Raw genomic sequence first — 25,341 nt, 5'->3', positions numbered from 1 at the left:
ACTATCACTCTAGGACTATGATCCCATGACTCCATCACTCAACCACTCTGTGACTCTATGACCATGACTCTGACTCGACCACTCAATCATCTATCACTCTTAAGACTGCATCTGATAACACGAGGCACAGGTTCAGCAAGTCATCTCAGTAGCGCAAAGAGGGGCAGGTGTAAGGGAGAGAGGTCAAAAAACAATAGTTCCTTCAAATCTTTTCAATGTATTGAATTTTTTATTTTTTTGTTTTTATGGCATTTCTGCATTCATTTTTAATTTATTTTTAGTAAATCTTCATGATGCATTTGACCACCAATTCAGCCCGTGGTCCGGCTTCACCGGCAAACGAAGAACACTGGAGCAAAATAGAAAGTGCTGGAGTAACTCAGCGGCTCAGGCGGCGTCTGTGGAGGGAGGGGGCGGGCGACGTTTCCAGGCGGGACGCGTCCCGATGCTGCAGGAGCAGGTCTGGGTCAGAACACGGTGAGACAACAGCAGAACAACGGGGATCATGGAGGGGGGGGGGGGGGGGGGTGAGTGAGAGAGGGTCTCACAGAACTCTCACCGGAATTAGGAAGAAAACCGCACAAGGAACCGCAGATGCAGGTTTACAAATAAAAAAACACAAAGTGCTGGAGTAACTCAGCGGGACAGGCAGCATCTGTGTAGACTATGGGTAGGTAACGTTATGGATCGAGACCTTTCTTCCGCCCCTTCTTCAAAGTAGGCATACCTTGAGGATATTCGGCAATGGGGCATAAAACGAAGCCCCAAAGAACTGCAGAAGCTGAAATCTTGTAAGCTGAAGTTACTCAGCGGGTCAAGCAGCATCTATGATGAACGAGGATAGGTGAAGTTTCGTTTCGGGGGCCCTTCTTCAGACTACAGACACAAAGAACTGCAGATAAAAAAGACACAACGTGCTAGAACAGGCATTTAGAACATGGATGGGTAACGTTACGGGGCGGGACCTTTCTTCAGGCCGCTTCTTCTAAACAGAGGATGATGGTCAAGAGATGGGTGTGAGGAGGTGCGAGAGTGTCCGAATGATCAATAGACCGACTGTCACGGACAATCAATCTACTTTCTTCAATTTAGCCCTTGTCCTTCTTCCAACTGAATGCATTTTGACAAGTAAAAATATCAGCAATTTACACGCCAGATAAAGGGCAAGCGTCGACACAGCAACGAGGATGGCGATGACATCCAGCAGGTAGTACTGATAGAAGGGCAGCTCATTGCCCGCGGCTCCCAAATGAGCGGCGCCTCGGTGCCTAATGGTGTATTCAATCCAGAAGACCGCCAGCGCTTTGGGTTCCAGAGGGACATCCCGGTGCAAGGCGGATATTCGCTTCATGTTCTCCCCGTAGGAAGGGGTCTCGATGACAGTCTTCACCGCCTGGAAGATCACATCGCTTGTTAAATGAGCCAAGTCCAACATGACCGCCGCCCCTCGCGTTTTGAGGCGCAGAAGGTTGTCGTACTGATCGCCCAAAACTGGGATGCCGACCAGAGGGACGCCGTGATACATGGCCTCATAGAGCCCGTTCTCCCCACCGTGGGTGATGAAGGCTCTGGTCTTCGGGTGACTCAGCAGATCGTTTTGAGGAAGCCAACTCATCACCTTGGTGTTATTCCCTAAGGTGGATGGCGCGTCTCCAACCAAGCGCCAGACCACTCTCTGGGGCAGGCGGGCCAGTCCCGCCGCCAATTCAGTCGCCAGTTCTGGTGGGTAGATGCTCACCACACTTCCCAATGAGAAGATCACGACCCCTTGGTCGCCAGAACCGTCCATGAACCGCTGCAGTTCAGCAGAGAGCGGGCGGCCCGCGCTACACTGAACACCCCCGATGTAAACCAGGTTTGGCATGGTGGGCCGGGGATAATCAAAGACAAAGTCAACCTTCATCAGGACCATGTCAGCCTTGGCATAAAGTTCTTCCACCGTGATGTCGCTGTCCAGGTAACGCCGACACAGCTCGTTATAGGCGGGGTAAATGTAGAAGTAACTTGTGAATCTGGACATCCCATAAATTAACACGTTCTTCATCCTCTCCCACACCGACATCCTGTCCGACAAGCGGGAATTTACCACGGGCACGAAGGAAAGTGGCGACGGAGCCAAGTTAAAGTGGAGATCCCCGGGCAATCATCCACCTGCCAAAGAACACCAGCGGCGTGCCCAGTACCTGTGCCAACATGGCCCCGGCCGCATGGTAAGGGTCGGCTAAAGTCAGGTCAAACCCTGCTCCCTTCAGTCGCTGCAACAGTGCGCGGTCGTCAAACAACGCGCGGATGGCCGGGATGGTCACCTCATTGTTAAAGAGGAGTGAGGCATACATGCTGCGGGCGGCAGCAAGGCTGGAGAGGAAGCCGTCTTCCACGTAGAGCGAGTTGAAGACAATGTCACGGATTTCGCTCGCGTTCCGCGCTCTGTGCGGCTCAGCTGCCGGCACCAGGATAGTTTCCAGCGTGAAATCCTCGGATGTTGTTTCCAACCCCCGCGAGTCGTTGCTCCTCAGCACCGTCACCTGGTGCCCGCTCGCCACCAGTTCCAGGAGCAGGGTCTTCATGATGATCCAGTGGCTCCAGTCGGCGGGCACGGCCAGGATCTTGGCCGCTTCTGAGCCGCGATTCCCCGCAGAGGAGAAGAGCGCGGCGCCCAGCAGGAGCGCCAGCAACGCAGCCCTGCATCTCACTGACATTCTTCCACCCTGTGGGACTGTCCACCGTGGCGCCGTGAGAGCTCGCTTTGATGCTGAGATTTGTCTTGCACAATCCCCACTTCAGATGGACACAGAGTGCTGGAGTAACTCAGCGAGTCAGGCAGCATCTCTGGAGAACAAGGGTGGGCGACCTTTCGGGTCGAGACCCTTCTTCAGACTGGTTGTAGCAGCGAGAAGGAAAGTGGACAAGGTTTGAGGCAGAACCAAGCGTGGGGGTCATGTCGACATCGGTGATTGGCGGTTTTGACAGGCAGATTATTGGAACCAAGCCCAGAGATAAGAACTGGAGATGTGGTAGGGTTGGAGTGTAAACCTAGAGGGCGGAAAGTAGCATATGGGGGGGGGGGGGGGGGGGGGGGGGGTGGTGGTGGGGAGAAATATGTGGCAGTTCAGTTGGAGCACGGGGGAATGAAGCGGAGGGGAGGGAGCGTTTTGTGTGTATGAGTGGGGGAGCGGGGGGTATTCTGTAGAGTTGACCTAAAATTGGAATATTCAATGTTCCTACCATTGGGTTGTGCTAGATGCTGAGTTCTTCCAACACTTTGTGGCCTTTTATATAAAGCAGTGTCAGCAGTTCCTCGTTTCTCTCCATGATCCTGACTACGGGTGCTGTCTGTACGGAGTTTGTACGTTCTCCCCGTGACCTGCGTGGACTTTCTCCGGATGCTCCCGTTTCCTTCCACAGTCCAAAGACGTGCAGGTTTACAGGTAACTTGGGTCGTTGTAAATTGGGATTTTTTTTCTCCACTACCCAAGCATGTAGATGGTATATGGATAGCGAGCTTTATTGGTGTCAAGGATTACAAAGTGTCGAGGGTTATTATATAAAGAGTAGACGTTGTTTCCTCTTCAATGCAGATATGCGGGGCAAGTATTTCACACGAGCATAGTGTGGGCCTGGAATGCCTTGCCTTGGTGGTGATGGAGGCAGATACAACAGTGATATTTAAGTGGCTTTTAGATAGGCACATGAACATGCGGGGGGAATAGATCCTGTACAGGCAGACGAGTTCAGTTTAGCTTGGCATCATGTTCGGCACAAACATTGTGGGCCGAAGGGCCCGTTCCTGTGTTGCGCTGTTCTGTATAGAAAGAAAGAACAGCAGATGCTGCTTTATACCAAAGATAGACACAGGTGCTAGAGTATCTCGGCAGGCCAGGCAGCATCTCTGGAGAAAAAGGGTAGGTGAGACAGTCTGAAGAAGGGTCCGGACCCAAAACGTCACCCATCCTTACTCTCCAGAGATGCTACCTGATCCTCTGAGTTACTCCAGCACTTTGTGTCTATCCACTGTATTGTTCTATGTTCCTATACCTTGTAGATGCCGGAGATGCCATGGAATGCCAGGGGGTGACTCAGGTGCCAAAGGGTACCATCCCCTAACCTGTTCTTTGGCACCATTCTGTGTGGCTGTTTGAGTTCCTGGTCAAGGGCGACCACTTGCCAATGCTACAAGCCACTTATCTAACGACCTCTGATATAGCCACGAATGTCTTCACTCTCTGAGAAGCTGCAAATATGCTGAGCATTCTGTAATTAGAGTATGTCCAGGCTTCTACCTTAAAATGGAATTAAGATTACTGATGAAACAGCTGGAATAATCGGATCTAGAACTCTGAACACTGTGAGGAACATGGGGGGGGGCAATGTTCACAGCGTTCAGGCGATTGGCCATCTATCAAAACTTATTTTTCTCCAAGTTGACTTTAATCACGTTTTCCTTTTTCCCGCCTGTTTCCCGGTGATTGTTACCTTTCTTATACTCCTTTGGTCACACCTGGCCAAATGTGTTCTTGGTTCCAACAGTTGTCACATTTGCCTCTCTCCTGGAATTTGACTGCTGTGTCCATCTTGGCTCAAATGAGGTCAAATTGTCTTAGCGCCCCCAGTCTGAGCATTGGCGAGAAGGTTTGTTTCAAATGAGCAAATGGTCCTGGATAGCATGGTAAACAGCACCTTGCGTCCATCAGCTGATGACTGAAGTATACCGCTGAGCTTTTACCTTCTAAGTTGTGACAGTAACTGTGTTTGTAACTAGATACATCACGTTGTTAGGACCACAGCCAGACATGTTCAGGGTGCATAGTCTTTGCTGTAACCAATACACTCTGCCATTTCATGATATCATGTGAATAGAATGGGCTGATTTACCTGCCAGTTACCTGCTGTTGACGATTATGCACCTCAATTGACCAAGCCCTGGAAATCACTCCCTGAAACAACTCACCCTTCTCACCCTGGCCACAAACTCTTTGAATCACTTCCCTCTGGAAGGCGACTCCGGATTGTCAAAGCTGCCACAGCCAGACATAAAAACAGTTTTTTTCCACGAGTCAATAACCAAAAATCTGTAGCCTTCTTTTGCTCTGGTATTTTATTTAATTCATATGTTTAATCAATAATGTTTTATTATTAATGTTTAATGTTTTATGTGTCATTCCTAACTGTCACGTGTGTCGTTGTCACTTGCGGGCGGAGCACCAAGGCAAATTTCTTGTATGTGAATACTTGGCCAATAAATTTATTCATTCATTTGTTCACCTCCCTCTTCTTCAGACAGTCTAACATTTTTGAATTCTCCCATTTTAAGGAACACCTCCCTCCCCCGTCTCACTTCCACTTGTCCTCCTCGGTACCCCCCACCCCAGTTGTGGAACTCATTGCCACAGTAGGCTGCGGAGGCCAAGTCAGTGATATTTCTAAAGTGGAGATTGATAGATTCTTGATTAGGAACGCTGTAAAGGGTTATGGAGATAAGGCAGGAGAATGAGGTTGAGAGGGAAAGGTAGACCAGCCATTGGTGAATGGCGGAGTAGACTTGGTGGGGTAATGGCCGAATTCTGCTCCTATAACATGAACTTATGAGCAAGAATATCTCCAGCAGAGAGTGATCTAGAAAGCTTTAAGGTAAGGAAGTGTAAAGGAAACATGTGGGGCAAGTTTATTTTGAAAAGGAGAGTGGGGGTGCCTAGAACGCGCTGCTAGGGGGATAGATTAGTTTAGTTTAGTTTAGTTTGGTTTGGTGCAGTGTGCTGGAAGCATACAATAGTGGCATGGATATGCAGGGTATGGAGGGACATGGATCACAAGCAGGCAGAAGAGATTAGTTGAGCTTGACATTATGTTCGGCACAGACATTGCGTTCCTGTGCTATACTACTCTATGTTCTACGTTCTAACCAATAATACTCGTCACCACTTACATAGTTTCTCTTTCTTCATCCACGGAGAAATACTTTCCACTTCGTTGTCAATGTTAATTACGACAAAATATAGTTTTCCGTTTAAAAAAACAATGATCTTTTCCCTCCAGTTGTCCAAGCCACAGCCCTGTTCAAAGTGCTAATGATGAAGCAATATCCAGCACAGATCCATTGTACTGCACAGAAACATGTTCAGCATCCAAACCCTGGATCTCTGCATCAATCAGTCTCTTCTCCAGTTGTCCAAGTGTCCTATCCTGCAGACCCATTTTCTACATGGTGTCCCCTTGTAATTAACACAAGGGAACTTTCCTTATGCAACAGGTTCTTGCTCACAGCGTGCTTTTCCAAGATCAGACTTTTGAGAGACATTAAAGTTGCAAGTTAAGCACCCACATGTGGCGACTCTCTGACTGCTGTTCCAGAAGAGTAATATATTGTACTCATAGATTGACACAAAATGCTGGAGTAACTCAGAGGCAGCATTTCTGGAGAGAAGGCATGGGTGACGCTTCGGGTCGAGACCCTTCTTCAGACGTCTCGACCCGAAACCTCACCCATTCCTTTTCTCCATAGATGCTGCCTGCCCCCCTGTTGCTCCAGCTTTTTGTGTCTGGATTTGACCGGATAGCATGCAGGCCAAGCTTTTCACTATACCTCGATATACATAACAATAAATAAATTAAACTAAATAGTCCAGTTGCTGAATTAGGGAACTAAACCACTTAAGATATACTTTGCAGGTTGACAAGCAGAAAACAAGCTGTCTTGTGAGAACAGTTTCCATGTACCCCCCTGCAGTTATCAGCTAACATTGTCTCTTAAGAACAGTTTGTCAGTTTCACCGCTGGCCTCCATTGACCTGTGATCACCTCTATTGACACTTGTGCATTGATACTCCATTAGAGAATGTACCACGCAGCCTTTTGTATATTTAACTTTCAGTAACAAAAAAAACATAACTGCTAAAATGACCTTTATTTTTTTATAAACTCATGCAGGAAAAATAATTTTGTTGCTGCAAGTCTGAAACTCTCTAGCACCCAACCAACTTTTGCTCGTTTTTGACACTTGTTTTTTTATGATGCGATTTTCTATAACGCAAGGTTTCTTGGAATGAAACCATAGAGTTATATCAAAACTACTTGTACTTCACCAGCCGATGTAGCAATGCGCGAGGGCAGAGGATCCAAGTTACAAAGAAGAGGTCCGCGTGCATCACACATATAATGTCTCCCAGCAGAGGGGGAATTCCTATTGCAATATCACTGCATCGTTAACCATTCTTCTGCCTTTTGCGCAGGAACTCTGAATTTGTGATCTACTTGGTGATCTTTTTTAATTTCTTACGTTCATAACTGATAGGGGCAGAATTAGACCATTCGACCCATCAAGTTTACTCCGCCATTCAATCGTGGCTAATCTATCTTTCATTTCTTACCCCATTTCTCCTGACTTCTCCCCACAACCCCTGGCACCCGTATTAATCAAGAATCCGTCTATCTCTGCCTTAAAAGTATCCATTTGGCCTCCACAGCCGTCTGCAGCTAAGAATTCCACAGATTCACCACCTGACTTTATTGACCTGTTGCATCTTCTTCTCAAAACCAAAAATATGTTGATGTTAATATTGATGTCGGGCTTATTGTTTTAATATCTATTTATTGCGTGTAACGAAAGAATGTAAGTCAATAGACAATAGACAATAGATGCAGGAGTAGGCCATTCGGCCCTTTGAGCCAGCACCGCCATTCAATGTGATCATGGCTGATCATCCCCAATCAGTACCCCGTTCCTGCCTTCTCCCCATATCCCCTGACTCCGCTATTTTTAAGAGCCTTATCTAGCTCTCGCTTGAAACTATCCAGACAACCGGCCTCCACCGCCCTCTGAGGCAGAGAGTTCCACAGACTCACAACTCTCTGTGAGAAAAAGTGTTTCCTTGTCTCCGTTCTAAATGGCTTACACCTTATTCTTAAACTGTGGCCCCTGGTTCTGGACTCCTCCAACACCGGGAACATGTTTCTTGCCTCTAGCGTATCCAAACCCTTAACAATCTTATATGTTTCAATAAGATTCCCTCTCATCCTTCTAAACTCCAGAGTGTACAAGTCATATGTTTAATGGAGTATTGTTGTGTATATAACAATAGAAGTGATCGTTTGCCAATTTGTCACTGGGAAGGCGAACTTTACCTTCCTACTTTACCTTAATTTATCTTTAAAAATCTTAATTTATAACAACATAGGAGGTGGCCATTCAAAATTCATCTTGTCAATTGACCTTTCCACCAGAATCAAAAAATTAAAAAATTTAAAATAACACACACAATATTCACCAGCAGGAAGGTCTGGTGATTTTGATTAAACCATGTCGGTGGGTATGTGAGAAGATTCGGCACTTCCATGTAAAACCATACCGACAACTGCAGTGTAGAGGAAGGAACTGCAGATGCAGGTTAACACCGAAGATAAACACAACATGCTGGAGTAACTCAGCGGGTCCGGCGGCATCTGGACCTGGAGAAAAGGTGACGTTTCGGATAGAGACCCTTCATCAGATCCAGTTTTCCCCCTCCCAGTAACAGCACCAGTAGCAGCGCCGTTACTGCCAAAGGCGGCGACCCCGCACCTCTAATATTTCACATCCTGCTTCGCTCACGGATCAAGTAAGTAAACAAATTGGGGCTTTTATTTGTTTACACTTAGAGTTCAATTATTGTTTCACAAGCAAAAATGTTACCAACTGCCCCGAGCGCCACATCTCAGCGCTCCCCTACCAGACTCGCACATTGCCCGGGCTGCTACCTCCACGCCCACAATACCCTTCCATTGCCGCGGGAACCACAGGGGAGAGCACAGTGGAGAGCGCGGGTGTGCAGCGAGCCCCCGTTAAAGGAAAGACTTGCCCCCCTCCCCCACCCATAGAGGTTTCAAGTTAGATGCTAAACTTCAGATGAAGGGTCTACCGTCTATGTACCTTCACGAGGTGTTCACGGTGTGAGTGCCGGACGGTGGGAGCTGTGGAACACTGGACTGACTGCCAGTGCCAAGACTGTGAGCGGAGGCGGGGGACACATAAATCTCCCATACACTTTCCCACGGCTGCTGCCTCCAGCGACATCGAATCTGAAACACGTGTCCCGTCTACTACTGTTATTGGGTAACATCTGGGCAAAGGCACTGAGCCAAACTACCCAACTGCACCCAGCGGAAAGATCATTATCATTTTTCCTTTAAAAAAAAAGGGGGCGGCACAGTGGTGCAGTTGTAGAGTTGCTGCCTCTAGGATCGAACAGCGCCAGAGACCCGGGTTCGATCCTAACTCCGGGTGCTGTCTCTGCACGGAGATTGTGCGTTCTCCCCGTCACCTGCGTGGGTTTTCTCCGGGTGCTCCGGTTTCCTCCCACACCCCAAAGACGTGCAGGGTTGTCGGTTAATTTGGCTTTCATAAAATTATAAATTGTCCCTAGTGTGTTGGATAATGTGAGTGCGCCGTTAGTGTGTGATCGTTGGTCGGAGCGGCCTCGGTGGGTCAAATGGCCTGTTTCCAGGACAGTGTCTAAGAACAGGGATCTGATTCAACAGGCTTCTCGTCTAGTTTGCCTCTAACCTCGTCGTCCTTTCCGCACTCAAAGACCACTGAGGAATTGACACCAAGTTGCGGGCGACAGTCGCTCTTGAAACGATACATCGCTGCATCGGAGAGTTCACTTCAAAACTTTAAGTTATTCAACGTCCGCACTTTGTCGAATTCGAGAGGGGAGCCATTTCAGTGTTATAACTCATCCGTGGACGGAAGAAACCACTGTCGAAATATCTTCAACAGTCCAAATCATTTGTTGGAACAAGTATATTTATTCGTTCGAATCCACCTCTTCTTTGGTTGGGAATTTTTTTTTTTAAGAGAGATCTCAACTCTAAACGTTGTCTGTCCATTCCCTCCACAGATGCTGCCTGACCCGCTGAGTTACTCCGGCACTTAGCGCTTTGCTCAAGATTCCAGCATCTGCGGCTTTGGGTGTCTCCTCTTATTTGATTAACGACGCATTGAGCAGAAGACATAATGCGGACATTATGTTAATATGGAGCAAACTGCAAGTAAGAATGACATTGTTCTGTTTGGGACCTATGACAATAAAAAAAACTCTCTTGACTCACTCTTGATTAATATATATCACCTGGGTAGTATTATTGATCTGATTTGCCTGCGTAGAAATAATCTTTGTTAACAATATTGTAGGTGAATTGATGCAAAAGCGTTTGGTTTAGAAGGAACGGCATTTGGATATGGAGGTGGCAGGTGTTGGCACTCAGAGTAACTTGTCCACCATTGGAAACTTTTCCTCTTCAGCCCCAGGGCCAGTGAATGAGAAACTGATGACAATGTTGCTGGGGACCATTCTGAGCGCCATGTGTTTGATGGGAGTTATAGGCAATATCTACGTCCTGGTGGTGATGAATTTGTCCATGAGGTTCACTGGCTCCATGTACACCTACATAGTAAACTTGGCTTTGGCCGACCTCCTCTACCTCACCACCATCCCATTTGTGGTGTGCACCTACTTTGCGAAGGACTGGTACTTTGGAGAACTTGGCTGTAGATTCCTGCTCAGCTTGGACTTCCTGACTATGCACGCCAGCATCTTCATATTGACTGTCATGAGCATTGAGAGATACTTAGCAGTGGTGAAACCCCTGACGACGTATAGGAAAAACAACGGCTACAGGAGGGTCATCATTAGTGTGGTATGGCTGGTTTCCATTCTCCTTGCCCTTCCTACGATGATAATGACCGATCTCAGAGAATTTGCCAAGAACGGGACAATAAAACGCATGTGCGGCTCCACATGGCCAAAACATACTTACAGAATCTATCTGACTGTGCTTTTTAATACTTGTATACTGACTCCAGGGATATTAATTGGATTCTTATACATAAAGTTAGCTCGTACTTACTGGACATCCCAAAGCAGGAAGGAAGTGACAAAGGCACCGAAGCTGAAAATCCTCTATATGATTTTTGGGATTGTCCTAATATATGGCATCTGTTACTTGCCTTTTTGGGTATGGCAATTGTTTCATCTCTACTTCATTGAATCTGCAACTATTTCTCCCACCACAGTCGCCATCGTTAATTTGTTTGTGACTTGCCTGGCATACTGCAACAGCTGCATCAATCCTTTCCTCTACACCTTACTGACAAAAAATTACAAAGAGTATCTGAGGAACCGAAAGGCAAAGTTCTCCAAAAGGAAATGCCACAGGGTTTTGTCCCAAAGATCAACGTCTTCTGGACATCATCCGTGCACAGAGAGTCTATCGTACAGTTAAAACCAGCTACAGTTAAGTACGTGAGTATAACAGATATGGAATTTATCTATAAATTTATTTTCCTTTACCCATGGACCACAGTCATCAATAATTCTGTTCCTCCTATTTGCTAAACACAAAGTGCATGGGTCAGGCAGCATCTCTGGAGGGAATCGACTGACAATGTTTCAGGCCGGGACACATCTTCAGAGTGAAGATTCCAGCATCTATAGCTCCTTGTGTTTCCATGCCCATTTGCAACCCTTTCAGAGACGACATCTTGTGTCATGACTTGACCCATTTAGATCAGTTAAAAAAGATCGTTTTGATCATCTTCCTTTTCTCCAAAAATGCCGCCCGACCCGCTGCATTTGTGTCCAGCATTTTGTGCCTATCTTCGATCATCTTGGCATGTTGGCCAGTCATTCATATTAGTTTTTCAGCTTCCTTCCCTTAATGTAAAATGATTAAAATAATTTGTTTCCTAATAAGGTTCAATTTAAAGAGAACAGGAATCTAGGAAGAGAGTCATTCATTTAAAATACAAAAAAACAATTTTTACAAATGTTTGGACTGGTTTAAAAATCTGCTTTGACTTAAAAGCTCTAAAGTACCTTTCATTTATTGAAAATAAACAAATCTTTTGAAATGTATTCAAAAATATTGCTTATTTTGATGAGACATCTCACTGCTTAATAGTTTTTTTAAAATAGTAACAAAACCACCTCTGCATTATTTACACAAATTGAAATGAAAGCATCAGAAACCAAAACACGTATTATTTTATTGAATAGCTAAAAGCACGAGAATGGTGTTTAATATAGAGCAGAAACATAATCAGTGACTCTCCAGGAGAGACCTTTCATCCGACCAGGAGGAGAGTAGAAGGATTATGAGGTGAGGATGGTTTAAAGGAAGAAAATGCCATTAAGGAAATTCTCTTGAAAATTGTTGAGAGAGAAAGATAGGTCAGATTCGATGGGCCAAACGGCTTAATTCTACTGCTATGACTCATGAGCTTCTTTGTGAGATAATTTGGTCTTTCTAAAGTAGAGAAGACCATGCATGAACAGTTGACAGAATTACAAGCAGTCTTCAGTTTCACATGAGCTGTGTGTTTGGGCTCTGCAGAGGGGAGAGAGGAAAGGACAGGCATTGTACCTCCTACACTCACACACACAGGCAGGTATCACTGGAAGAGCAGCGTTGTTGGGAATGATTGGATCACAGGTTTGTGGAGGGAAGTAGGTCCATGGGAATCTGGAGAGGAGGGAAATGTGTTTAGTCATGATGATGGTGGCAAAGTGGCAGGCTTGAGATATTGAATAAGGCTTGTGAAATGGAAATTGGATGAGAGGTATGCTCATAAAGGTGCTGAATGGGAGGATGAGAGGTGTTCATGTGTCAATAAATGATGGCCTTGCCAGTGATGCATCATCTGATGATTATTTTTTAGTTGAATGCATTCCTTTGTGCATTAGTTGCATTGATTATAGCATCAATTGAATGTCTAACATTATAAGATGTGGGATGATGTGCGGGGCAAGATTCTTTTAAACACAGAGTGGTGGGTGTCCAGAACGCCCTCCCATGGTGACGTTGGAGGCAGCATAGTGGTATTTAAGGATACCATAGTGGTATTTAAGAGGCTATTAGATACAGTAGATGTGTGGATATGCAGTGAATGGAGGGATATGGATCATTTGCAGGCAGAGATTATTTTAACACGGCATCATGTTCAGCTCAGACATGGTGTTCCTGAGCTGCACTGTTCTGTGTTCGATGTACAGCGTGAATATGGAAACACAACTCCTTTGGCAGATGAGTTGGCAAACAGCTTTTGAGATACAATAAGCAAAATAAAATCTTCAAGGAAATATGGGGTTTTGGTATGATGCATATTGTTGTAATCTGGCATATGCGGTTTAAAAAGGAAGCAGTTCAAGTAATAATTTTTAACAGGAAACTGGATGTTTACTTGATAGAAGATATTTGGCAGGGTTATGGGAAAAGAGCAAGAGGATCATGACTAATTGCACAGCGCTTTGTGGGATGGGCACAAACGTGATGGATCAGTGACCTCCTAATGATGTAGGAATCTATAGTTACCCTTTTCTCAAATACAAAATCTGTGGGCCCAGTGACATTTTGGTTCTCATAGAAATATTGGCATGAGTTTCCCATGACTTGCCATCCTGGATATTAAATGGGCCATAACATCAGTTTCTTTCTGCAGTTGTACAGAGCCCTAGTGAGACCACATCTGGAGTATTGTGTGTAGTTTTGGTCCCCTAACTTGTGGAAGGACATTCTTGCTATTGAGGGAGTGCAGCGTAGGTTTACAAGGTTAATTCCCGGGATGGCGGGACTGTCATATGCTGAGAGAATGAAGCAGCTGGGCTTGTACACTCTGGAGTTTAGAAGGATGAGAGGATATCTTATTGAAACATATAAGATTGTTAAGGGTTTCGACACGCTGGAGGCAGGAAACAGGTTCCCGATGTTGGGGGAGTCCAGAACCAGGGGCCACAGTTTAAGAATAAGGGATAAGCCATTTAGAACAGAGACGAGGAAACACTTTTTCTCACAGAGAGTTGTGAGTCTGTGGAATTCTCTGCCTCAGAGTGCGGTGGAGGCAGGTTCTCTAGATGCTTTCAAGAGAGAGCTGGATAGGGTTCTTAAAGATAGCGGAGTCAGGGGATATGGGGAAAAGGCAGGAAGGGGGTACTGATTGGGGATGATCAGCCATGAGCACATTGAATGGCAGTGCTGGCTCGAAGGGCGAATGGCCTACTCCTGCACCTATTGTCTATTAATGGCTATTGATTTAACTGTCAATGGGAATGTGGGATTAATTATAAAACACGTCTTGAATAAAACATGTCAAGGTTTTTCCACTCAAAGTCCAGGCCCATTGCTGTCAGGTGTCCAGGGGATATAGTAGGGATGCTGCTGGTGCCTGCCTTCTCTATCCGAATTATCCCAATTCCAGAATTATTAAGGTGGAAATTGCAGAGAAAATTTACAAAGACATTGGCAGGACTTGAGGGTCTGAGCTACAGGGAGAGGTTGGGCAGGTTAGGACTTTATTTCTTGGAGTGCAGGAGGCTGAGGGGTGATCTTAGAGAGGTGTGTAAGAGGGAAATAGATTGTGTAGATGCATAATGTATTTCACCTGGGTAAAGGAATCAAGAACTAGGGCGACAGGTTTAAGCTGAGAGGGGATTTAATACGAACTTGTGAGGTGACTTTTTCCACAGTAAGAATGATGGTTATATGGTATGAGCTGCCAGAGGAGGTTGTCATGGCAGGTACAATAACAATATTTCAAAGACATTTGGTCAGGAACATAGATAGGAAGGGTTTTGTGGGATATGGGCCTCATGCAGGCAGGCAAGATTAGTGTAGAAGGGGCATCTTGGTTGGCATGGGTGAGTTGAGCCGAAGGTACTGCTTCTGTTTCATATGACTAATTTGGTATGAAACTGATGCCACTGAAAATAATAATGAGCTCCTGGTTTTATCTTAGTTAGATCAAATATATTAAACTATATACAATACTCCATTGTTACAAAGGAAGAGAGGCTTCTCAGGATATGATTGAGTGGAAAAATAGTTGTTTTTGGTGACGTCCAAGACTAATTCATAACATGATTGAGGTTTTCATTTAATTATTTGAGACCTTGGGGATAGGACACAAAATCCCCCAGTATTAATGGATACCGCAGGAGAATGAGACCTTACTGTGCACCACAATTGGGAAAATCACTAGGCACTGGGAAATGAAGTAAACAACATTAGTATTCCTGGCACTAGATCATCTCAAATTTATAACATGAGATTTCTGGTCCCAAGAAATCCAACAAGAAAAAGGTCAGGGAAGAAGGGTCTCAACCCGAAACGTCACCCATTTCTTCTCTCCAGAGATGCTGCCTGACCCGCTGAGTTACTCCAGCATTTTGTGTCTAAGGTCAGCGAAGCTTCAGTGCTAGACTCCCGAAAATCCAATTTTACTTCTGCAAACCCTAATCAAAGTTGACCTTCTACTGTACTTGTTTGGGCCGATATATAGTTGGGAGTATGAGTATTTACATTTTATTTACAAAACCTTAACAATGAAAACTTGAAATAGCACTAATCTTAGATGATCTCAGGTTGATACGTGCTCGGTATATTTTCTAACTAAAGAAAAAAAAAAAGTTTAACAAGGGACAATTCTGGCATGATTTGGAATGATTTATAAAAGTGAAGGATCACTCACTGTGTCATTATGTTCGGATTAATCTCACCAGCCATTGTGATCTTTGCTTCTGCATGGTCAGAGTTTGCGGGCACTGGAGTCTACAATAACATGACATCTGAACTTCTGGACTCAAATCCCTGACTGATGAAGATCAGCATGCCAAACACCTCCTTCACCATCCTGTCAAGTCAATTTTTATTCCATGGATGAGGGGCTTTAGTTGCCTGGATAGACTGGAGAAGTTGGAATCATTCTCTTTAGAACTGAAAAGGTCAATAGGGGATCTGAAAAAAACCTTAAAATTACAAAGAGCAGCTGAACGGATGGAGTAGGCTCCTATTGACCAAAGGGTGAGGAGTGAAAGTGATTGGCAAAACAACTCATTGTGATATGAGATGATATTTCTACTTTATTGTGCCCCTGGGGTATGGGCAGGGTCTGCAAATGTTTGCTGAGGGTTGTAGTAGAGGCAGATTCAGTTGTTTCATTCAAGAAGGAACTGACTAAATAGTAGAAACGATAAATAAAACACCATGCAAAGAGGGATACTGGAATTTGCAAGAAGCTTGCAACAGTCACTGATTGTACATGTTTTAGCTTGAACCAGTGTAATCTGATTTGCTCACAAATTGAGCTGATCAAGAATCAAATGTACTGACAATGGAACAATTAAATTCTTACTTGCAGCAGCATATCAGGACTGTAAACACGATACTCAGACATATAATAAACAAGAATTCAATAAATCAGACATATTGGTGCAGACACATTGGACTGAGTAGCCTCTTTCCATACTATAACCTTCCTGTTATGTTGATAATTGTGATAATTCTTATTGCAATTGCACCATTTAACACTGTGGACCCTCATAAAGTCCCAGGAACCATCAGCAGTACGTGCCCAGCCTATGAAACACCACAGCGACTTACATCCCATGTTCACATATAGCATACATTCCCATGATTTTCAGATATCTTATTTCCTGGAACCAAGATAGCTTTGAATTAAAACCACATGTAATGCTACTCACTGTGAGAATTACATCTTGCACGTCAATATGCCATTGGAATTATAAACTATTCTAAAAGAAAAAAAAGATGAGAAAATAAATTATCTGCCTAATTCAGTTAACTTTGCCTATTATTAAAAAATAAAGTAGCCTATTGGTGATACTCTGAACAATTAGTATTGATACCGTGATCATTTTTATCTTATTAATGGATATTCAAATTACAAATATTCCTTTATTAACAATGTTATCAATTTAGGTAATTATTCACCTAACTTCTATCTTGAAGTATTTTGGAGAGATCTTTTATGCTGTTGGAAAATGAATTAAAGGGCTTCATAAGCGTTGAATCAATCTCTCTGATGGGCTTATTTTAACTACAGAAGTCTTGTCTTCCAGTATTCTTGAATTATTGGGACCTTGGTGGACTGACACATTCACTGGATTATTCATAACCCAATCCACTTAAAAAAAATAAATGTTACATCGTAGTATAATACAATTTCCAGTGAACCCTGCAAGTTTGATGAAAGCATGGATCCACCGAGTTTAGAAAAAGTGGGACAATGGTGAACTGGTCCAGTTTATAGGGAGCTAAGGAAACATCCCAGTTTTCAAAATGCCGAAACAGTATCAAATGATCGGTAGTGAAGGAGCCCATGCAATGAATGGTCAGCAATTCTGTGAGTTGTGGCATCGAGTCAGAATTGGGAAAGAAGAGAGTGAAACCCAATGATTCTCCATCGATCAAATACATTATTATTTTTTAGCTTCAGAGATTAAGGCGATACAAGAGATTCTAATGATTTCAGGATTAATACTCAAACAATATCAAACAATGTCTATAGACACAAAAAGCTGGAATTACTCAGCAGGACAGGCAGCACCTCTAGAGAGAAGGATTGGGTAACGTTTCGGGTCGAGGCCCTTCTTCACTGTCGCTGGGATTGTTACAGTTACAGATTCATGACATCTTTCAGCCCTCTTGCTTTCCCATGGAAAGCATAAAAGGAAATTTCTTTAAGAAACAGGTAGGTATATTTTAAGACACATAAAGAAAAAGTGCCAAAAGTAACACTGCAATTATTGGTGGGAATGCATCCAATGATGCAGTTTAAGGTACTTTACTGAAATGTGAAGTTGTTAATCACACTATTCTTCGTTTTACTGCACTCATCAGGATTAACAGACAAAAACAAATCAATTGCTGGAATGTACTATAATGATATTGTGTTAAACAGTTTCCATACACTAAAGTTGTAATGTAAAAAGCTCTAAATATTTGCACATAAATGCTTTTTTTTTGTTTTTCATCTTTAAATGATTTTCACTCTCCCATTATGACCTGGAGAATCAAGCAGGAAACCTTCTTGACAAAAAAATAATTTTAGGATTTCCTAATGCAGTTTAGTCAAAAACCGCACTTTAAAATTACACTTTAAAAATGTAATTGCAATAACATTAATAAACAAGTCAATTTACACCCCAACCTTTTACAAAGTATAATCTTAAATCATATAATGTAGTCTGATATGGTTGAATGAGAATTCTATATTCGACAGTATATTAGATATGATCCTAGGTAGCACAAAGAAAGAGGGCTCTTGAAGTACATGTCCATGTTTAGCAAGAGGTTTGTTGTAGTGAATAATATATTTAAACTTAAAACTTGATTTTGTATTTTTTACTTCATTCTAAGACATGCTTTATTGTGTTCTGTTGATGTTCAAAAGTATTAAGATCGAACCAAGAAATTCAAATCAGCACAGATATTTAAAGTTCAAATTTTATTGCATGTAACAAAAATGAATGTGGCCTTGAGTCCAACATCTACTCAACTACCAGCCATCAAATTCAGTCCATACCTCATTCAATACCATCAATAATAAAAAATACCTCGATTCACAGTTAAAACAAAGATTTTATACACTGTTCACGACAAAACTGGTGCTAAAAGACTTTAGCAGCAACAATGAAAAAGTTAATACAGCAATAAATTTTCCTCAGATTAGTTACTAGTTAATAAATATGTGTCAAAACAATTTAATTTGCAAAAGTAAGTTTATTACAGAAAATAAAAAGGACAGATCTCTTACATAAAAGACTTGGTGTGTTTCAAGAAAGGAGCAAAGCAGCTTTGAACCTTTTGACTATTACAGAGCTTTCACCTTCAGGAGTGCTATCTTTAAAAAAATTATTCCAGAAAAGCCCACAAAAGTCAGTGTAGAACCTCTAACTCTCATGGGTAACTTCTCTTTATCAGACGATCTTGGTGTAGATATTAACAAACGGCAAGAAAGCTACACAACTGCAAGTTATATTGGAAATGGCACTTTTTTGTTCAATATTACAAGGGAAAAGTGAAATAAGGGTTGGCTAAAATTGCATCATCCAATATTTATTAAGCTATGATTATTGCAGTTATATTTCTGTCATTATATAAATTTAGGAGACACGTTAGAAAACTCTAGGGTTATTATATATTATACAGTAGTTTTCCTTAATCTGGAATTATATAGGCAAAAATTACTAGATTAATACAGTGAGATGCTGTTGTTATTTGCAATGCTACTGCATTGCATTGGCCAACCAAAGAATTAAAAATAGCTTCAAAATAGATGTTAGCATCAATGGACTTTCACCATTGCTTACTTGCATCACACCACTACCTGTCAGGTCCAGTGGCAAACAATTAATCTACCAATATATGTGTGAGTGATTTACTTGGTCATTGACTGAGCCCACGGACATAGGGTTCTTGCAGAACATAAATCACTCAAAGAAAGGAATTGAAAAGATATTAGGAATCCACAGGTGTAAATGAATGTCCCATCTCCTCAGTTTAGTGATCTTTTACTTGAAATCTGAATTTGGTCCTCTCCCCTCATTTCCTCTTTTAGCTCCACATATACCATCATTTCACAGAAATAATCATCTAAATAGTCAGGCCGCTACTATTTCGAGAGGTCAAAAAGCAAGCGGTTATTTCAAATGGTGTTACACGCATTCAAGTCTTACCCCATTCTTCCCTGCCTATCGTTTGCATGTCCTCATAATTTACACTAATCAATGCACTGCAGGAAATTTACGTCATTAAAGAAAAAACAAGCCCAAATTTAATCAACGGCAGCACTGTTAAATGCTAATTTGGTGGGGTCAGTAGATCTTCCCCAAAATAATTTCTTCGCAGAAATGCAAGAATGGCAGAGAGGGGAGTATATCCCAAGTATTTCTACAGCACTTCAATAATTTTAAGGGCAGACACACCATCAGCTGAGGTAAATTAATTATGTTTTACTTCCAGTACTCCATCAATAAAGCCGACCCTTTAAACTATCACTGGGACAAAAGTGTGGACATGCAATAAGTGCCCCAAAATACTGCAATACGCATGAAGCTGGCAACATTCACTGATCGTACATATTTTAGCTTCAACCAGTGCAGTCCGATTCAATTCTCAATTAAGATTTGCACGGCAATCATATCTGTCTTCCTTAATGAAGCAACAAATTTAGAGCATCAGAGAACGAAGAAAGAGCTATGGCTATTCATTTATAGACAGACTTTACCACATCTTGCTGAGTGATTTTTTTACTCCCTTCAGTTCCAGTGAGTACATATCACAGATAGGAGCAGAAGAAAACAAAACATACTTGATTCTCCTATTCCTCTCCCACCCTAACCTGGAGAATGATTTCACTATTTGAAAACACAATAACCTCTGTAATGCGTTATACAAAGACTAAACATTAGATATGGTTCTGCAATGATTGAGAAAATATGCTCTGTAAATTTTTCCAAACAATCCCCAGATTTTGAAAATCAGCAACTAATAATCTCAATTTTTATATTAATTTGTCAGCACTGATACTGGCAACAGCAGCATTACAGTCACACCAGAATTGAAGAACTTCATCCAAAACAGCAACAAATCGGAGTTCAACGAGCAAGATATTTCTATTGCAACAGAGGAATAGTTAGCATCTATGAACCTCCTCTCCTCGTTCTATTTACCATCTATGTCCCAATTCATCCAATGCATCCATTTGTGCAAAATTTTGGCCTGGTAAAAAGTCTGTAAATGTCTTCTAACCATTTAAGCATTTCTTTCCATTCTAAGTGACTGACAAAATGAGAACTGCATCAGCATAAATTCAGTTTATAAGATTTAAGTTCATTCCTCTGGGCTAAGCCAGAAGAGTGAATTTTAAAATAGAAATATTCCACACCAAATCTTTCCTATCAAACAATAGCATCAGGTTTCCAATATACTCATTTAACACACATAAATTTACTGCTTGGAAAAACTGACCTTATGTATGTTCTGATAATCTCAGACTTCTCCTTAGATGCTGCCTGAACTGCTGTGTGCTTCCATTTTTGCTATTATACTGGTGGGACAAACTAGCTGTTGTACTTCCTACAATTGTGGCAAGACCTCAAATATACTGAATTGGCTGCATTTGGGGCACACGCGATTGTGAAATGTGCTATCGAAATGGAAGTTCGACCTGAACACTTTGTTGATTTACATCCAAGGTTTATAAATTTCAATTTAGATAGGCTGGTGTTCTTTTGCCATAGGATTAGATGGAAACAAATCCAGGGGGGAAAAAAAACCCTGAACATACTTCTTTGTAAATATGGTCTTCAATTATCCTCCCATTTTCTAACAGAGATGGTTCTGAAAGGTGCATAGATTTCATAACCTACCCAAACTACTTTGTTCTACAATGCAATTAATCCATTAAAAAAATTAAGTGGAAACACATTGTATCTTATATGTAAAATCAATATATTAAAATGTTTTCTGCCTTTATGATCTTGTTGCATTTATATTTGTCATTCAGTTAAGAATTTGTGTACTGGTGATGTCTTTACTATTTATTTCATTCCGCTTACATGTTTTTACTCTATTTGCTAAATTTTGTAAGGTGTCCTTGAGACTCTTGAAAGGCACCCATAAAATAAATTTATTATTATTATTAGTTAGTTAGAAATCAATGATTAAAAACATTTCCCCCCCTTCTCAATGCCCAACTTTACCACCAAATGTTTCTCTGTAGCCAATTGCTATTTAGTTGTAGAATTCCAAACTAATTTCCCCTTCTCTGCCAGTTATGTACATAATAGTAACCTGCATTTTAATAACTGTTAATTTGAAGTACTGCAATTATATCTTACTTTTGGAACATTGGACAATTAGTGTTTAACGTTAAAGTGCTATAAGATTAAATGTTCAACTCTTTCCTCATCACTGTGGCTTCTGAGAGTAACTTGCCTGACCAGCTAATATTGACCGAACAAAGTATCACCATCCTGGATTCATCTTATGCTGCAGAATTATAATTTTACTTTACAATGTAAAGGCTGTTTTGAATATTTGTATTATGTTTCACAAAATATTTCAGAATTATAATCCTTGAATTCTGTTCTCTTTTGAAACTGCTGATTTTTCTTCTAAAACTTGCAACAAATAAGTTCCTGCAGTCACTTTGTTTTTTTCTGTTGTCCTTGGCTTAGTCCTTTATGGGATTGGGAAAGAAAAGTCATTGTGGCGTCTGTGTTCCAAATTTAGAACATCAGAGAAAGAAAGAGCTGAAAGTTTTTTTCAGAACTTTCTTTCTATCTTACTGCATAACGTCCAGAACGCCTGTGCGCGCAAGTTTTAAAACTGTAACGTCCGTGCATTTGCAAGATACAATATCCTAAAACTGCAAGGAAATGCATGGTTTTGCATTTTTACACAACAAAATTGACATTACAATTGAAACTGCGCAGAAATCTCAGCTGCTGGAATGCGGTGACATAAAAGTAGCATTTAGTCTGTTTAATCCCATAGAATTAAAACGTTTTCCAAAGTTAGTGGTAAAAGCAACAATATTCTTTGCAGCACAACTTTGAAACCAGTAAATGCCAATTTCACATTATCCAAATATTTCTTAAGTAATCAAGTGACCAAGTTAAAAAAAAACCCTAACATTCAGTATCAATTTCAAAATTCAATTTGAAAACCACGATTTGAATTTGAGCTCTGATTTGAAACGCTTCCTTTATCGTCAAACGCACGTCTTTTGCTTTGGGATTTTGTACGGAAGGGAATCTTACTGGCAACATGCAACTTAACACGCCCAATTTGGAAAATTAATTTTAGTGATCAGTGATCATCTGTACATCAAACAATCAGGTACCTACTGAGTTAAAGGGTTATATAAAGAAAATTAATCAATTTGCAAAGAACACAGTAACCACTCATGACATTATTTCATGGTGCTGCTAATTCAAGCAAAAAGGCAGAGAATTGTTCTAGATATCTCTCTAGGATTTACTAGAGTTAGCAGTAAAAAATTCATAACGTGTACTTTATAAATTTAGTGTCAGGTTACGTCAATGTAATAGTTACAAAAAATAATAATCAAGGAATAATATTTGGAAAGGACTTTAAATTATATCATGGACCCATAAATTAGGGAGAACTTTAGATATAAAAACTGCTTAAATACAGTGCATTAATAAATGTAGAAGTAAATCTCTCTGATGTCCAATAGCACGAGACAACATATTGTTGACAAGCACTCAACTTTTACATGCAATCAGCACTGAAATATTATGAAATTGTAATTCTTTTGTCATATCAGTGAAATTGAAATCCCCTTTCTAGGCTATAAAATATAACTCTCCCCAAACCTTCTCCACACACTTTGCCAAACTGTAGTATCCGAGACTGAGATTTCAGTTCTGCTTCAATAATATTGAAAATAAAATCCAATGTTTTAGACAAAGAAATTGATTTCTATGCTACATTGATTAAAGATTTGAATTGGTTGGTCACTGTGTAAAATCAATGAGTGCAATATGCTTTTAATTTTTTCTTGAATTTATGCAACATTTATTAGGTTCAGTGAGACTGCAATGAGTTGAAAGCTGTGATTTTTGTAGAACACAGGGATTTTGTTTAATCCCAGATTATAAAATAAAAATTGTTTCTTCAAAATGAATCTTTTGAGCAGGTGTCTAAACTTTTCAGTAGTGATCAACAGCGACATAGAAAAAGCACTAATAAGTAGACTTGATTTTGCTCAAATCCTTAACATGGACTTAAAACAGACATGATATTGGTCACAATTCCTTTAGTTACCCGACGTAAAAATGAATTCATTTCTACGAGTGTTTACACCATTGTTGTTATCAAACTATTTTGATTTATAGCCACACAATATTAGCTTGAAAACTACACAATTTAAGATCATCAAATACAAGAAAAGGAATAAATGTCTCATTTGAAAAGGGGCGGAAGAACATGGAATTCAATGTATGGTTTAACAATGTATGGTTCATACACGGCTCCCGTTTAAAGTTCCAGAGTCTTCCTTAATGTTGACGGCACTAACACAGTTTAAATATTTCCTTTTTTGCTTATTCATGTCTTCAGAAGCCTTCATGATCTTAATTAAAAATAACCTCAATTCAGCATCCCGAAACAAAAAGGCAAAAACTTTTCAGCAAATTGTTAAAATATGGATGTAAATAGCATGATAATAAAATTTCATAACTTAATATGCTTAGTCTCTTGGAATGGTCTTGCCCATAAATTGTCATGTAAACCAGTTTCACACTTGGCACATTTCTCTAGTTTTCTTGAGATTGGGTGCTTCACGGATGTCTGCTATTATAGGTTCCCAGCTAAGGGAAAGGTGGCAAGGGAACAAGGAGATTCAGAGACAAACCCGATTTACAGCAAAGTAAGACTGAGGAGGAAGAAAAAAAAATCACCTCAGCAGCAATGTCTGTCAATTGTCCTCCATTAACTCTTTCAACGCTGGACTCCGAATGGATCAGTCTTTGAGTACTGAAAGACACTTTCATGTTTCTATACATTCAGCTCATATTTTTAAATTAATTCTGTAAAAATTGATGTTTGTTTTATGTGCATTGTGAAGTGGAATTCAAGGAATAAATAGAGAATACCTTACCTCAAGCTGTTCGTAAAACGAACATTTGAGCATGATTACAATGTTAATTTTAGAGCCAAAACATGACTGCAGTATTAAAGGATTCATCACAATAGAACAAGTTTTTTTGTAAATATTCCTAAAAAGTTACCTATCATATTGTTGAGGAATACAATTCTTTTAACAAAATATAGATAAAAATAATCTGATTTGATCAAAACGCACCAAGTATAGTTACTGTCTGCGCTGAAAGAGTTGATAAAAAAGGAATACTCAAGCTAGAAAATTACCTATTTCTAGTTTAGCATCCAGTATTTTTAAACGTCAGTTTCAGCTTTTGGAAGAATGAAACGTTTCCGTTGGACCATTTTTATGAGGGTGAATGGTTAAAAGAATATAAGGAAGTGAAATGTGCAAGGATCTGTCATCGTTCACTGTGCAAAGTTTTTGAAATAAAGTTTCAAGCACACAACTTAAAAATGTATGATACAACTGAAACAGGTCCATTTTTCTGTCTGTCAGTATCTTCTTTACTTGAGCTCCCCGGTTTCCTCTTTTCGAAATCCTGCTGCCTTTCAGTTTCTGAGCGATCAGCGTCTTTACATCATTCGTAAGTTATAGCACCCGTGTGAGTGAATTGTTAGTTCTCTCAGTTACACAGTGCGCCACTCATTCTGATGCTTGCAGAAATTCCTTTCCGTAGTGTTCCTAACAGCTTCAAAAGGACTGGCGTACTTCACTCCACTGCAAAGCCACATGTCTCTTCCACTGCTGTCAACAATTTCTCATAAAGCTTTTCGTAAGACTCATAAGGAGGGATGTCTATACGATTAAAACTGAGCAGAGAGAGAACAAGTAAACACAGATGTTAATGAAAAAGGAACTGCAGATGTTGGTTTATA

The 25,341-nt window shown here is 41.2% G+C and overlaps 4 protein-coding genes across 5 annotated transcripts in view; 1 reads left to right on the top strand and 3 right to left on the bottom strand.

Annotated features, from left to right (window-relative positions):
- Positions 1-1,069: 1,069 nt before the first annotated feature.
- LOC116985448 (UDP-glucuronosyltransferase 1-1-like) lies at positions 1,070-2,062 on the bottom strand. Its single transcript, XM_033040238.1, has one exon. It carries the CDS (start codon positions 2,060-2,062, stop codon positions 1,070-1,072), a length of 993 nt encoding a protein of 330 aa, XP_032896129.1.
- A 58-nt stretch (positions 2,063-2,120) lies between these two features.
- On the bottom strand, positions 2,121-2,699 carry LOC116985447 (UDP-glucuronosyltransferase 2B13-like). Its single transcript, XM_033040237.1, has one exon. It carries the CDS (start codon positions 2,697-2,699, stop codon positions 2,121-2,123), a length of 579 nt encoding a protein of 192 aa, XP_032896128.1.
- Positions 2,700-10,212: 7,513 nt separating this feature from the next.
- Positions 10,213-11,256, top strand: LOC116985446 (urotensin-2 receptor-like). Its single transcript, XM_033040236.1, has one exon. It carries the CDS (start codon positions 10,213-10,215, stop codon positions 11,254-11,256), a length of 1,044 nt encoding a protein of 347 aa, XP_032896127.1.
- A 7,003-nt stretch (positions 11,257-18,259) lies between these two features.
- smurf1 (SMAD specific E3 ubiquitin protein ligase 1) overlaps positions 18,260-25,341 on the bottom strand; it is a 71,025-nt gene continuing 63,943 nt past the window's right edge. For both annotated transcript variants that reach the window (XM_033041108.1, XM_033041109.1), the window contains exon 18: positions 18,260-25,275. In XM_033041108.1, the coding sequence (XP_032896999.1) occupies positions 25,176-25,275 (100 nt within the window). In that variant the 3' untranslated portion in view covers positions 18,260-25,175. The remainder of the gene's footprint in view (positions 25,276-25,341) is intronic.

Source organism: Amblyraja radiata, chromosome 22 (genome assembly GCF_010909765.2).
Source record: "Amblyraja radiata isolate CabotCenter1 chromosome 22, sAmbRad1.1.pri, whole genome shotgun sequence".
Lineage (NCBI taxonomy): Eukaryota > Metazoa > Chordata > Chondrichthyes > Rajiformes > Rajidae > Amblyraja > Amblyraja radiata.
The sequence above is the reverse complement of the archived record's forward strand: the minus strand, read 5'-3'. Positions and strand labels throughout refer to the sequence as shown.

Coding starts and splice junctions, on each gene's coding strand:
- LOC116985447 (XM_033040237.1), bottom strand. CDS start 2,699: ATGTCAGTGAGATGCAGGGCTGCGTTGCTGGCGCTCCTGCTGGGCGCC.
- LOC116985448 (XM_033040238.1), bottom strand. CDS start 2,062: ATGTCGGTGTGGGAGAGGATGAAGAACGTGTTAATTTATGGGATGTCC.
- LOC116985446 (XM_033040236.1), top strand. CDS start 10,213: ATGGAGGTGGCAGGTGTTGGCACTCAGAGTAACTTGTCCACCATTGGA.